The sequence below is a fragment of the Electrona antarctica genome (genome assembly GCF_951216825.1).
Source record: "Electrona antarctica genome assembly, chromosome: 12".
NCBI classification, from domain to species: Eukaryota; Metazoa; Chordata; class Actinopteri; order Myctophiformes; family Myctophidae; genus Electrona; species Electrona antarctica.
Genome location: NC_136793.1, coordinates 24,368,893 through 24,382,931, shown reverse-complemented (window position 1 = coordinate 24,382,931; position 14,039 = coordinate 24,368,893). Strand labels below are relative to the sequence as shown.

Here is a 14,039-nt window from a genome sequence, read left to right as displayed (position 1 = left end):
TCTCAATAAACTGTCACGTAGTGACACGCACCAATGCCTCCTCATTGTTGTGTTGACAAATTTGAAGTCAATAAAGCCAAAAATGCACGACAGTTTCTGTATATAATGATTCCGTTTATTTTTTGTGAGGAAACTATTGCTTGTTCATGATCAGGGATGTTTCTAAGTTCTAACCTGATTCTCCTTGCCTAAAAGTTTCAAACTTATATAAATAAATATACCATGAGCTCATTCTGTAAAAGCTAAAAGTCCCTAGAGACTGCAACTACTCCCCACCCCGCCCCCTCACAAAGCCCCCTGTTCCTCACTGGGCCTCATGCGTGCCCCTTTTCTGTTGTTGCCACTTAGATCTCCTGTGTCCATAATACAGGTGCAATGCAGAATGAATACAGTAGCCTATGCTACTACCCTCTATGAAAAAACAAGTGCAATAACTCACATTTATTTACCCATGTTAGACTCAATATTATCCTATTACTGTAATTATTCTGTGTAGTGCACCAACCTTAGCAAGACAAATTCATTGTACAGTATGTCAGAACATACTAAGAAACTGATTCTGTTAGCATTATAGGTTCATGTGTGGTTTATAGACTTTGTCTTGTATTGTGCAATCAATGCAGAATAAAAGTTTGTTTTGAAACAAGTTACTGTAGGTCTAATCTCTCAAGACAGATTCAGCAGCTGCAAATTCAAAACAACCTACGCCCCCCTGGGTTCCCAGATTGCTGTAGGTCTGACTCGCACCTCATTTCTGGAAAAGGAAGGGCCGATTTGAACGTGTCCTCTACATTTAACCAATCCAAACTTTAGTTATTTTCGATATTCTTCAGTAGTCCTTTGGGACAATTGAAAGTGTGGGAAATAATTGTATACAATTACTATAGTTTATAGCCTTCTCTTGCAAAGATGATAAAAGACAATTTACAACACCTACAATTATTTATCCCGATTTCCCAATTTCACTGTATGTCCACAGTAGCAGAAAGAATGGCATCATTTGACTTAAATCGATTAGTGATGGATAAAAAAAAAACCTTCAGATAAACATTGTCACAGACAGAAGGGTTCTGCAATTTTCTCAAAAGGGACATTTTTCATAGCATAAAATTGTGAACAGGCCATGAAAATTAATTGCATGAGACTTGACATGTCATTGCAGAGAACGTTGTGTCGAATTGCACACTGCACTCAGAAATGCACACTGATCGAAAGTAGATTTGACAGTTGCTAAACTAAAGAACACAAAAACTGATTTGTGGATTAGTGGAGGGGAAGTCCTGGCAGACAAGACAAACCAGTAACATTGTTTGCCAGTAATATTCAACCGTTTGTGTAAGGTGTAATTACCGTAAAAGTTGTGCAATAAATGAAAAAACAGACAACCGATATTTAGGCAGTGGTATATTTTGTATTGTAATTTATTACAAGTTCACATCACTAAAGATTTAGCAGTGTTTCATTTGATAATTGTAGGCCTATCAGGTGGTAGTTTAATTTCAGTGTATTTGGGCTTTTAGATAAAGCACTTCATATTTACAATGGGCATGTGTCCAAGAATTGTCAGGTATCAATCAGAACATTCATTAACAATCTTCAAACACCTTGGTCAACATATTCATCTCACATTGTTGTAGTACTGGGATCTTAGATATTACATTAAACAGAAAAATAATGTTTACACTGGGCAAGTATGTGCATTGCATTTCTGTGAAAGTGGACAAATGCAATGCTGTTTTCAATATTCTTGCTGGCTTTTTTTTAAGTATTCATGCTGTTGCTTTCCCCGATGTAAAAAAACGAGAAAACAAATAACTATACAAGCTGGAAATATATTTATTTTTCTCTTACCCTACCAATTCCCTACAAATACAACACAACAGTAAAGGGATTAGGAATGGGAATAAAGTTTGAAGTGGAAACTGGCTAGGCCAGGATTCCCTAAAAAGCACTCAGATAATCTTTGTCCATTGGTATAATGGAGCAGAGATGGTCTTCCACAACTTAGTTTTTTTCAACCAAGGTTCATGTTTTAGGTTGTTATTAGAGAATGTAAAAGGTGAGTGTTAAATTATTTTCATTTGCTGCTTTCTTTCGTTTTAGCGATTTTAGTGATTGTTTACAGGGGGCGGGGGCATTTCTTTATTATTTACTAAAATCCTACTAGACCCCAAGAAATTACATCTGGCCACAAAAGATCACGGGACCTACTGGTGTGGAGGTAGAGGTACTGGGGGCTCCCATACTGTGTGTTGTAGGCTCAACATGTCAGGTTTGTCACCTCCTCCTTCACACCAGTAGTTCCCGTGATCTTTTGTGGCCAGATGGGGTCTAGTAGGACTATAGTAAATAATACAAAAAAATAAAGAAATACATATTTAGCCTCATGTTCGAATGCCCCCGCCCCCGTCAAAAATAGTTAAAATCGCTAAAACTAAAGAAATCAACAAATGAAAAAAAAGAACACTTTACTTTCTCTAATAACAACCTAAAAAAAACAAAGTTGTCCTTTTAAGGACACTGTTTTTGTGGACAACCTGTGAGGTATCAATATTCAGTCTGCCCTCTGGTGGCCACATGTAGCAGGCGCAGCAGCAGTTGTGCAGGTGAGTTCCCTGTGACTGTGGCACTGTGCACTGGTTCGAATACTTGGTCCTCACTCAGACAGTCAGAGTCTACAGCACAGCTCTCTGACAGAAAGAATACGATGAGAAAACATTAGTCATCATACACTAACTAAAAGTACACAATGACAGAAAATCAGACTCCGATTAGACCTACCTGAGTTACAGCAGAGTCCTGAGGCAGCACAGCGTCCCCCCTCAGATCCACAGGATTTCCCTCCTGTCTGGCAGGGAGTGAGCAGGAAATTCTCTTCTTCACAATGAGCTGTTTCAGGGGAGCCCAGCAAACAGCCCAGTCCATCCCCACAACAGATACTGGGGCCAAAGCAACGACCCCTGTCATCAGGACCACATGACTTGCACTGGAACAGAACATTGTCAGAATTTAGGCTATATCCAGTCACTAAGTACTTTACACTAACCTGCAGCATCCTGTTGGTCAATTAAATATACAATCATCTTCCCTTCGTTTTATTTATTCAAATGACCAAGTTCTACAAAATATATTATCTGACCAAGCCAAATCTAACAATATGGAGCAGTTACAATAGAATAGTTTGTGGCACACAGATGATTTGGCTGCACTTCTCAAGTTAAAATCTGTGACATTTAAGTTTCATGTGTAAAATAAAAAACTAATAACGGGAGGAGGAGACCTTTCACAAAAAAAGAAAAGAAAAAAAAATATCTATAAGTGTCAGTTATTTTTCTAAAGTGACACTGTCGCCTTATGGACAATAAATCAGAGTTCCCTACCTGTCTGAGTCCGGTCTCCTGTAGTGCACGCTTCCCTCCACGAGGACAGTTCTGGATGTAGCAGGCGGAGGACAGTGCAAGGAGTCCCAGGAACAGGCACAGTGGAGATAGGGAATGAGGCATTATGGCTGATGGTCTGGATAAAAGCAACAGTTTCCTCTTTCTGACAGATACCTGAGAGGACCCGTTACTTATAGGCATGGATGGAAGTGTTCTGACAAAGCATTCGACTGTCACATTTGACGTCAGTGTAATCTTGTTCTGTTATTCATACGCGCAGTGGAGGAGGAGGAGGGGAGGGGGGGCTGGGAGGTTGTGTGAAAGTGAGTAAGGTCGCGCCACATCCCTCTCAGCATAACATATGCTCCATCAAACAAATATACACACGAAAACAACAATGTACCTAAACTGGCTGCAGAAGATGGCTAGTCAGTATTCAAGACTGTGCTACAATTAGTTTGGCAACACATTTCTAATGGGTGGCATGATGGGACACACAAAAGGCCGGTTTAAGATGAACAACAAATTGAACTAATTAGATTTATTCCAATGAGCGCACTGATTAAGTAGGCTACATTAGCTGTTTTGAGCACATGTGTTTACCAAGATGTAGCTTGACAAGACAACACACACACATCTTACTGAGATGGTAGATCCCATGGGTTTATGGATGGAATATCTGACATCAAAGGTATTAAAACATGACATGTTGTGAAAGGTGATCTCATTTAAGTCATTTTGGTGGGGAAAGGCACAAAACAAGATTAGAATTTTGAATAGACATGGGTCTAGGTCAATTACTTATTTTCAATGTCAATGCTGTGTTTTGCATGCAGTGGCTTATGTTCCTCAGATTATGCAGCTGATTAACTGGTAAATGCTAAATAAGATTGCACAGAAGAACATGAATGCAAGGGAGGAGAAGAATGTGATTAAACTGATAACACTGATTCAAGAAATACAAGTAGATTTGAAAGTCCTTTCATAGTGGATGAGCATGGATCAACTCCAACTATTCCAAATATGTGACTACATTTGACTGAGGGACTGCCATTGGATTATTTTGTTAAAGCAGGGAATCATAGCTTCAAATTGACATATTGGTTGTTCAATTTGACCCACCAGTTTTGGAGATATGGCTTATAGAGTAATGTCTTGCAGAAAACAGCGAGTTGAGAAAACAGGCTTGAAAGGTTCACTTCTGTGGACTCTAAAATTACACCTAGCTACATGTTTAAGCATTTATTTCATATTTAGATTTTGGCAGGCTCTCAGTCAAATCTGGTCACATATTTGATGGCAGTTTGTGAACAGCATTCAGCCATGTCATGTCACAACCTATTATTAGGTTATAACTTAACTCTTTCATTTATATCTGAAGCCGTTTCTAATAAACGTTCCCTTTACCCACTCACTATTTGATCTTCTATCTGTTCCCACTTCCCATGATGTCACTGATGGAAATTGTGACACATTAATGGATTGCTTTCAGTCTTCTTACTAAACAGATGTAGGATCACGATCTTGGTTAAGTGTTATCAAGTTGTCATGGAAACATATAAACCTTTATGCTGTTGTGCAGGCTGAAAACCAATACAATCATGTTTTCTCTCCACCTCTCAGAACCGGTTACACATTTACTGACATTCCACGTAAAAAAAGACTGAAGACTTTGAGCGAGGACATAGAATGACAATACTTCAATGAAGCTTCAGTGATTGTGCAAAAAGAGAAAGGATGGGTTAATACAGCATGTAGAGGTCAGTGGCTATGACTCTTGGCATTCTTCTTTTTTTAAATAGCCTTCTTACATTCTTTAAGTTGTTCTATATACCTTTTTTTTCTTCTACTTCACTGTCCCCAAAACGTTAATTTTCTACTCCAATGTAATTTAACGACGTTTCGAGCCAAGGCTCTTCATCTTGTCAAACTAGCCTTGGCTCGAAACTTTAAATTACATTAGAGCAGATGAGTGTGCGGCTCTATTCTTTTTCTTCATACTTTCCAACCCAGTACCTCAAGCAAGTGATGTGCGTATCACTGCATAACAACCTCACATCCAAGTCTGCAATCGCATGTGCATCTCCAAGAAGAGACAAAAAGAGATGGAGAAGTGGGAGGTGAACAAGGGTTTTTTTAAGTGTGATTTCATTGATATTGTTGGTTAGGCAGAATCCATGAGAACCTGTCTAGTAATATCAAAAGAACATAAATGAAGAAATAGCAACAAATACATACATAGTGCAGTTATGATGCAGTGGTTTTCAAAAACAGTACATTTACAAGCTCAAACACCCAGCATTTTGACAGATGTAGAGCAATGTTTGCAACATTTTTGAAAATGAGTGGCAGGTAATATGGAAAGTAAAAAGTGAATGTTTTCAAGTATAATGACATGCCTGAAATAGGGACACTTTGTTGAAAGTGTAGAAATGTATATTTAATTCAAGAAATTACAGTTTTATTGGGAAATGAGTGCTGAATTAGTACATTAAATAATGTATTTGTATATTGCAATAATAATGTGTGGCTATCACAAAATCCCAAGGCATACATGGACTTGTCTCACAGCATGTACGTATTTTATATTGTTTAATGAGATTTTGTTTTGCAACTTAATATACAAAAATGAAAAGAAAGAATACAAAAGAAACTAGCAAACAAGTAACCTTACATAGACTTCCTTGATTTCTTTCCTAAACATTAGGCATACAGTACATAGGAATTCAAGTCTTCAACGCTTATCTCCACCTAAATAGAACATAATGTTCAATGACTTCTCAGGTCTCAGTTGCATTGGAATGCTGTCAAATCACCATTGAATGTGATTCGTTAGTGATGCACACGTATTATGTCACTGCAGGGGGCAGGTGTATGGCATTTTGGGCACAATATGTGACTGTGCGACTGCGTTTCTAAAGTATTAGTGTTTAGTGGCCGTGACATTCTGTGTAGGCAGGAGCGGCATAGAAAGTGACCACAACGTAGGCGGTAGACAGACGTAGATGTGGCGTATTGTGAGAGGGAGCAGGAACACTGAGAACACTTTGATTCACCTGGGAAACAAGAGAGAGGGAGAACTTTATCATTGACTTAGGAGGTTTGCACAGAAATCTTAATAGCCTGAAATGTTCCAATTCATCTTTTAACAGCCACATTATAATGGGTCACCTAGACTCAGGTTTGCATACAATAACATTTAAGATTTAAGAATAATGCCTTTTATTTGTGGTTAAATAATTTAGGACCAATTATGACTATTCCAATTTCACAGCTTGCGACCAACATTCAGCCATGTCACCGCGCAAATTCACTTAGATGACTAGATCCTCTTTTGCTTGATTTAGCATTCTGCGGCCGCGGGGGAAGCACAAGACTCAACATCCAGTCACGGACTCCGGAAGTGTATGTGTTCAAGGAAACCGGAAGTGCGCTTGGCAATAGTGTAATTGGCAATAAATACACCTAAATATAAACTGCAGTGAATGTATCAATGAAGTAGCACAACACTGAAGCATTGTTATGAGAGCCTACAACTCTCCTACAAATTAGCATTTCAGATAAATTAATGAACAATCCAAAAGCTATTTGTCACCTGTTGTTTGTTGTAGCATGAAGACACACTTAAACTCGTAACAAGATTATTCTCTTGGAAACCTGTAATTTCATGCTACAGTGAAATTGTAGCCTACTGTATACCTACTGTATGTTATGGTTTTGTATTTTCTGTGGGACTTCCACCCTATACCCCTTTCTCCTACTTACTATTATGACTGACACTGACTGAATTTGAACTGATTTGAACTAATGTCAGTTCCACATGAACAATAATACACACCACCAACACGGCGGACCTCTGTTATAGTCATGTGTAGCCAGAGAACTATTTCCGTTTCTATTCAGCAGCAAGCTATATACAGTATGCTAAAATTATTTCGATTTATATCAGAACAAATCTGCACGACTGTAAAGATGAAACGGAAGCAGGGAGGAGGACGTCACATCCATTTTATCGCTTGTTCATTTTCAGAACTTCCATGCTCCAGACTGTATGACAGAAGCATTTCAAAATTGTTGTGAATCAGTGAATTTGGACCTTTATTATCACTCAAGTCTTTTTTGTTCACATTACCCTACCTGGATTTTCATAAAACTTCAGCTGGCTGCCCCAGGCCACAGAGACGGTTAATATTTAGGTCATGGTCAAAAAAAATAGAATCAGTCATATCTCATGAACGAATAGATGATATTGGGGCCAATGTCATTTAAATTCCTGGGCAGATGTTTTGTTCCCTGCTCATAAACATTCACTTCATTACTTGCCAAGTCATTATCTAATGGCTATCTAATATCCATACATCAGAGGTCTTGTTTTGTATTGAAGAAAGTAATTTGTCCTGTGTTGGGCCCATTTTTACTTAAGACCAATCTGAGAACCCAACGGCATATAAAGGAGAAACAGTGCCCTCTTTTGATGTGAGTCAACAGTCTGTCTCGAGAGACTAACTTAAAACTGACTGGACTGTAAGCCAATGAAGCCAGTACATCACAACCCTGACCTAGGAAACTGGGACTGGGAAAGGGCCTTGATGGACAGTGCTGTGACATACAGCTTAACTGTGAAGATTGGAAACAGTATCAATTGTGTTGCCGCTATAATATTACGAGTACATCACAGACACAGTCTTAATCCCAAAACCGATCCTACCTGTTGGGGACTCTGTAGCGGAACTCTGAGAGGTGCGAGGTGGCTCCAGCTCTGTGTCAGTATCAATGGTAACCCCACTCGACTGGGAGTGGTGAGAGGTGAAGGACGGTCGACCACGCATTGCCAGGACAAGGGCCTCATCCAAGCTGGACGACAAGCGCTGCTCATGAGAGCTGCTGCTCGGAGCTGTAGAGGAAGAGACAGAATGTGAAGGGCGGGTCGCATGCCTGAGTAAATTCACCATTACTGAACCTACATTGGGCTGACTTGGTTATATCTTCTTTTTATATGCTACTCACCAGAGACTTTGTCCGTTTTTGTTCTTTTGCATTCAGGTAACAGCTGTTTGTTTGGGTTAGACCTGATCAAGGTATCTGTGGGTGGTGGTGGGGCTTCCTTGGTTTTCCCACTTCGTTCTCGTTTGTTTTGTCTTACAGAGTCTGCAATATGTTTGGTGAGAGGACCAGCCCCTGATCTCCCAGGCTGAGGATTTGCCATGCCATTTCCATTTCCTAATCCATTGCGCTCCATCTCCAGGTGTCTGTTACTAACATCATGGTTGATGGCATGGCTGACTATCCCTTTGTTACTACTTGTACTTGCATCCTTGTTTTCTCCCTCTACCTTATAATCCAAGAGCCTGGACGCCAGGGGTTTCTCTCCTTCCCCATGTCTGCCCAGAGCTCCCTCTCTCAGGCCCAGCCCCGTCTGCAGCACGAAACGATCTATGCGGCTCTTGAGTTGAGGGTTGGGGAGGGGCTGGGAGGCTGCAGTGAACGGAACGCCTGTAAAAGGGTCACTGGGGGGACGACCCCAAGTGGCTTCTCTCTTCTGTTGCTCCTCCAGGGTGGTGTTGTCCACCGACATGCCACAGGGCAGCAGCATTGGCAGTGACATCACTTCCTGGGTTATGGGGTCAAGGAACTCTTCTGGGACTGACAGGCAACTGCAGTCACATAACATAGTGAACAGGAAATTACTATGGCATTGGTAATCCAGTGTATTCATTTGTGTCATAACCAATAGAAAGGTGAGTGACATATGACACAATGAATGAGGTCATTGAGGTGTAATAAACAACACAATTAAATTAGAATATATACTTAACAAATACCAAGTAGGAAATAGAGGAATAGGACCATTATTTTATAAATAATAAAAATGAATCATTAGTCAGTAGTCACCAGCTGTGCACGTTTCAAAACATCACAACTACAAAACCTGTGCAATCACTCACTTATACAACATCAAGAAAAGTTAATATATACCTAGGTGTGGCTGCTGGCGGTAAATGTGCTGGTTGATTCATAGATGGAGCCCAAAATCTAGGTGATGGCAGCAGTCTTTGACTTGACTCATGGGCACTCTTAAATCTTTCTACCTCGGCTGCAGAGCAGCATTTAGCAGGCAGTCCCCACACTGCCAGAGCCTTGAGCCCCATCGCTGAGCCAGCGCCACCAAACGGTACTGTCACGCGAAGCTGCGTCACAGAGCCTAGTGACCACGCTTGCCTGCTCCACAGCTGTTCTTGATGGCAGTCTGCAGGCTGTGGTGGAGGAGGGGAGAGAAATGGCGTCCGGGGCCGAAAGTGCGGATGGGAGAAGCACACCAGGGTCTTCTCCCTGACTTCACAGAGGCCCATTAGTTTAAACTCTGGTTCTGCATAACTGGTCTCAATATTTGACTGAGGTTGCAGAGGGGCCCTATGCTGCCTGTTACCACGGCCTCTCTGTTGGGGCTCCTCAAGTTGGGGCTCCTCATGTTCATCCCACTCCCCACACGCCACAGGTCCATTAGACCTACTGTTTAAATGCTGCGGGTGTCTTTCTTGGGTCTGGGCTTTCCCATGCTGGCCTGGGCCCACAGTCTTTATTTGGTCCTCTCGCTGGCCTTGCTTAGAGTCCTGACATGGCCCAGGAGACAGGGCAGATAGAGGATCTGAGCTGGTACTGATCTCAACCTTCTTGCATGCCTGTCCTCGGTCCATGCCCCATGACCATAGCTCCACATCCACTCGGCACAGCTCCACCTGGATGGCAAACTTCAGAGTCACCTGGGAGAATGGTATGAATTATTTGACAGATTAATGATAATACAATGCTATGATCAAAGATGAGCAGTCATAATGAGCAGTAAAATAAAAACTGTACAACAGACAGCATCATGTACCTGCACAGGTGGACGCAGGAAGTATTCCAGCTTAAAGCCCCGCCTCCGGACAGCAGGGTCGACTGACAGAAGGTTGGTGACGTCATACCCATCGGCACATAACTGTATACATGTGGATGCCAAAGAGACAATGAATGAGAATGGTATTTATCTGTACAGAAACAACCCTAACTAAGCAAACATGCATTGACATAAAATGCATAAATTTAATTTAAGTTAATTAAGTTAATTAAAAAGTATTTTATTGTAAACATTTAGTATCTAGGTTAGTAGGCCTGATACACCACTTTTCCATTTCCATTTTCAGTGGACAAAACGATGGGAGAAAACATATGACGGGGAGGGGGAAGCAGTTAGGGTTAAGTTACGGTAAGTGTGTTGCTCAGGGACACTTAACTATAGGCCAGGAATATAGTTATAGAATATAGAAAATGTCAGAGCATAAACAAGCACATGGCAAGGTCGACTGTGAATCTGTTCCCCAATCCACACAGTGTGTGATTATGTGAAACATCTTGAAGGACAAGATCTTGTCTCTCAATATGTTTCATTTTTTCACCTTTGGCCTTTTTCCCCTCTTCTATATCACCTTTGGCCTGTGCTTATCAAGTAACATTGCAATGCGTCATCATACCTTGTTACAATGCACTGTGGTCTGAAATTGCGTCTGGCAGAGATTCACAACCATGTTCTCTCACCTGTGAATAGAAAAATGTGTTTTAAGTTTAGTTCCATTTGATTGATTGAAATATGTATTAACAGTTTGCAGAATTACAGTACAATTCAAGCACAACTCAATGCAATGACTGTTAACTGTGAGTGGACGACCCAATAAAGCATTACACTTGTTTACAAGAGGGTCCACCTTGTTCAATTCATCAAAACATTTAGAGACGTACAAATATACACTTCTATAAAGCCAAAGAAAAGAACGGGAATTAATCATAAAGGAGGTAAAAAGGGAAAGAAACAACAGGGGGAAAAGGGGTGGGTGGGATTCAGATTTTACGGGGGGCCAGTTTCGAATTGCAGCTGTAATTCACTTAACCCATTATGAATGCTTAGTGAACATGCACAAATATATATGGCTCAGGCTCATGCCGACATGGTATAATTTATGGAAATGGAATAACCTTGACCCCACTAGACCTTAAGATGGAATGGCGGTCGTTTTCAATGCTGTTGCATCACTTGCATGCAAGAGAGTAGCTCTGGTCCATAGCCCTAATGCAAGGCAGCAAGGGCATTAGGGGGGCTATTGACCAGAGCTAGCCAGAGAGAGCATCATCTGATTCTGATCAACTGGCCCTGAAACATGACTGTCGTGAAGTACGAGCGTCATGTGAACCATGGCTACTGATCAACTTGAAAACAGGGTGCGTTTAGAACTTTAGAGTTTACTTTAAACCCAGTCAAATGATACAATTACAACCTGAGTTCTGAATAGTATTTCTCTATGAACATATTTGTGTATAACCGGCAACGTACTTTCAGTGGCATATAGGCCTAAGAATATAATTTACCGTATTATTTATATCTTGATGGCTGCAAGTCAGTCTGCTGTTGTGTTGGGTTACGATTAATTCATTGTTTCGTAGCTTAAATTCCACCACTGTCTGTCTATGCCGCTATGCGTTATTATAGGACTCAAGTCATAGGACTTTATATCTCCACTCTTTACTTGCAGCTAAAATAAACTGATATTTATTTTAATTAGTTCAACTGACACAGACAGTACCCTGCTAGCTACAAGTTTAGCATTACTACGGATACCGATAAGGTACTCTTCTTCGTATTACTATTATTGTTGTACGGTGGTTGGCATTCAGCTTTTTGGTGCATTACCGCCACCTTCTGATCTGAAGTATGGTTTGATTGATTGATTGATTGATTGATTTATTAACAGTTTGCAGAATTACAGTACATTTCAAGTACAACTCAATACAATAACTGTTAGCTGTGAGTGGATGACACCATAAAGCATTACACTTCAATTCATCAAAACATTTACAGACGTAGGCCTACGAATATACACATCTACAGTAGTTAAAACAGGAAATTAATTTAGTCCCTTGTTTGTGCCGAATCTGGGTTGCACATGGTTTGTTGAACTCCCTCTGGTGTGGACTTCGTTGACATTAAGGAAGTATTTAGACAGGTACATGGGTATCTTGGTGGTGTAGCGAATCTTGTGGACCAGACCCATTGCAAGATGTTGTACTCTGTCGTTAACCCTAAGCTATTCCAGCCTGTCAAAGTGGGCAGGGGTGAGGTGGGTTCGGGGAGTGAGGCCAAGTAGTAACCTGACCAGTTTGTTTTGGGATGTCTGGATCTTTATTTTAAGGGCCTTAGAGGTGCTGTGGTACCAGTAGGTGCATGCATAGTCGAAGAAACCTTGTATGAGGGCTCCTGTTAGGGTCTTCAAGGTGTTTTTGTTGACCAGTGAGGAGATCCTGTACAGGAATCTTGTTCTTTGGTTGACTTCTTTGATTACGTTGGTGGGCATTTTATCACCGGAAAGATTTGTCTCCAGGATGGAACCTAGGTAGGTAATTTCATCTTTTCGTGTGATAATATTGTCACCCACTCTAACCAAGAAGCCGTCTGCCTTGCTGAGATTACTATTTGATCCAAAAAGAATGGATTCAGTTTTTCCCAGGTGTAAAGATAGTTTGTTATCAGCGAGCCAGGTGCAGATTCTACCGAGTTCAGAGCTGAGGGCCTTTTCAACCTGCAGTTTATTCTTGTCCGAGATGTCGTTTACATATATTAGGAACAGTAATCTTCCTTGTGGAACGCCACAGTTCACTGGGAGGGGGGGTGGGGGGGGCAGTGTTCCGTTCACCTCCAACATCTGTTCTCTCCCCTCCAGGTAGGATTGCATCCAGCTCACTGATGTGCTATCAAAACCAATTGCTTTTAGCTTGTTAACCAGTATGGAGTGGTTCACAGTGTCAAAAGCCTTTTGGAGGTATTTGCCAGCATCCAGCATGTGTCAGTGGAGTGGGATGTTCTGAAGCCAGATTGGAATTCATACATTCATTTTTTTGTGGCAAGATACTTTTCAACCTGTTCATAGACAATTTTTTCCATCACTTTTGAGATGGATCTAAGTATAGAAATAGGGCAGTAGTTGCCGGGGTCTAATCTGCTCCCTTTCTTGTGCAGGGGAGTTACTTTGGCCAGTGAAATCTTGGGGGACCTGTCCCTGTTTGATGGAGAGGTTTATTATGTGGGTGATGATTGGAGCTATAGAGATGGCCGAGTCTCTGAGAAATTTGGAGGGAATATTGTCATGGCCAGTGAGTGACCTCCTCAGTTGTTACCATTGTCAGTTTAAAATCATCTTTACAAACACCTAGGTTTTTGTAGAAGGCTTTGATGTGCTCTACACCAAAACGTGGGAGGGCAGTTTGTTAACCAGCGTTGTTGCAATGTTTGTAAAGAAGATGTTTAAGTAGTTGGCTACGTCAAGCTTGTCAGTGATGAGGAGGGTGTCATTCGATTTGATGTTTATGTTTGTAAACCTGGTTTTTAATTTCTGACCGCAGCCTAGTTGATTGTTTAGTAGCTTCCAGAGCTCCCGAGGATTGTTTTTGTTTTCCTCTGCTTTATCATTGATAAAGTTACTTTTAGCGGATTTAGTCATGGTAGTTACAATGTTTCTTAGCTTGTTTCGTTGGGTTTTTAGGATGCCCAGTTGGGTTTGGAGATCACTTTCGAAGCGCTTAGCTAGCTTGGACTTGTATTTGAGAAGTGGTTCCAAGCGGGTTTTGACCCTG

General features: G+C 41.0%; 2 protein-coding genes across 2 annotated transcripts; both read right to left on the bottom strand.

Annotated features, from left to right (window-relative positions):
- Positions 1-2,547: 2,547 nt before the first annotated feature.
- Positions 2,548-3,503, bottom strand: avp (arginine vasopressin; the record flags this gene model as incomplete). Its single annotated transcript, XM_079516641.1, has 3 exons — positions 2,548-2,690; positions 2,782-2,986; positions 3,381-3,503. 3 exons carry the CDS (start codon positions 3,501-3,503, stop codon positions 2,548-2,550), a joined length of 471 nt encoding a protein of 156 aa, XP_079372767.1.
- Positions 3,504-5,961: 2,458 nt separating this feature from the next.
- Positions 5,962-12,065, bottom strand: ubox5 (U-box domain containing 5). Its single transcript, XM_079516637.1, has 7 exons — positions 11,781-12,065; positions 10,892-10,955; positions 10,258-10,359; positions 9,357-10,141; positions 8,388-9,034; positions 8,089-8,274; positions 5,962-6,436 (listed from the first exon to the last, which is right to left on the bottom strand). The coding sequence occupies exons 2-7, from the start codon at positions 10,943-10,945 to the stop codon at positions 6,213-6,215; spliced, it is 1,998 nt and encodes a 665-aa protein (XP_079372763.1). The 5' UTR covers positions 10,946-10,955; positions 11,781-12,065; the 3' UTR covers positions 5,962-6,212.
- Between the last annotated feature and the right edge of the window lie 1,974 nt (positions 12,066-14,039).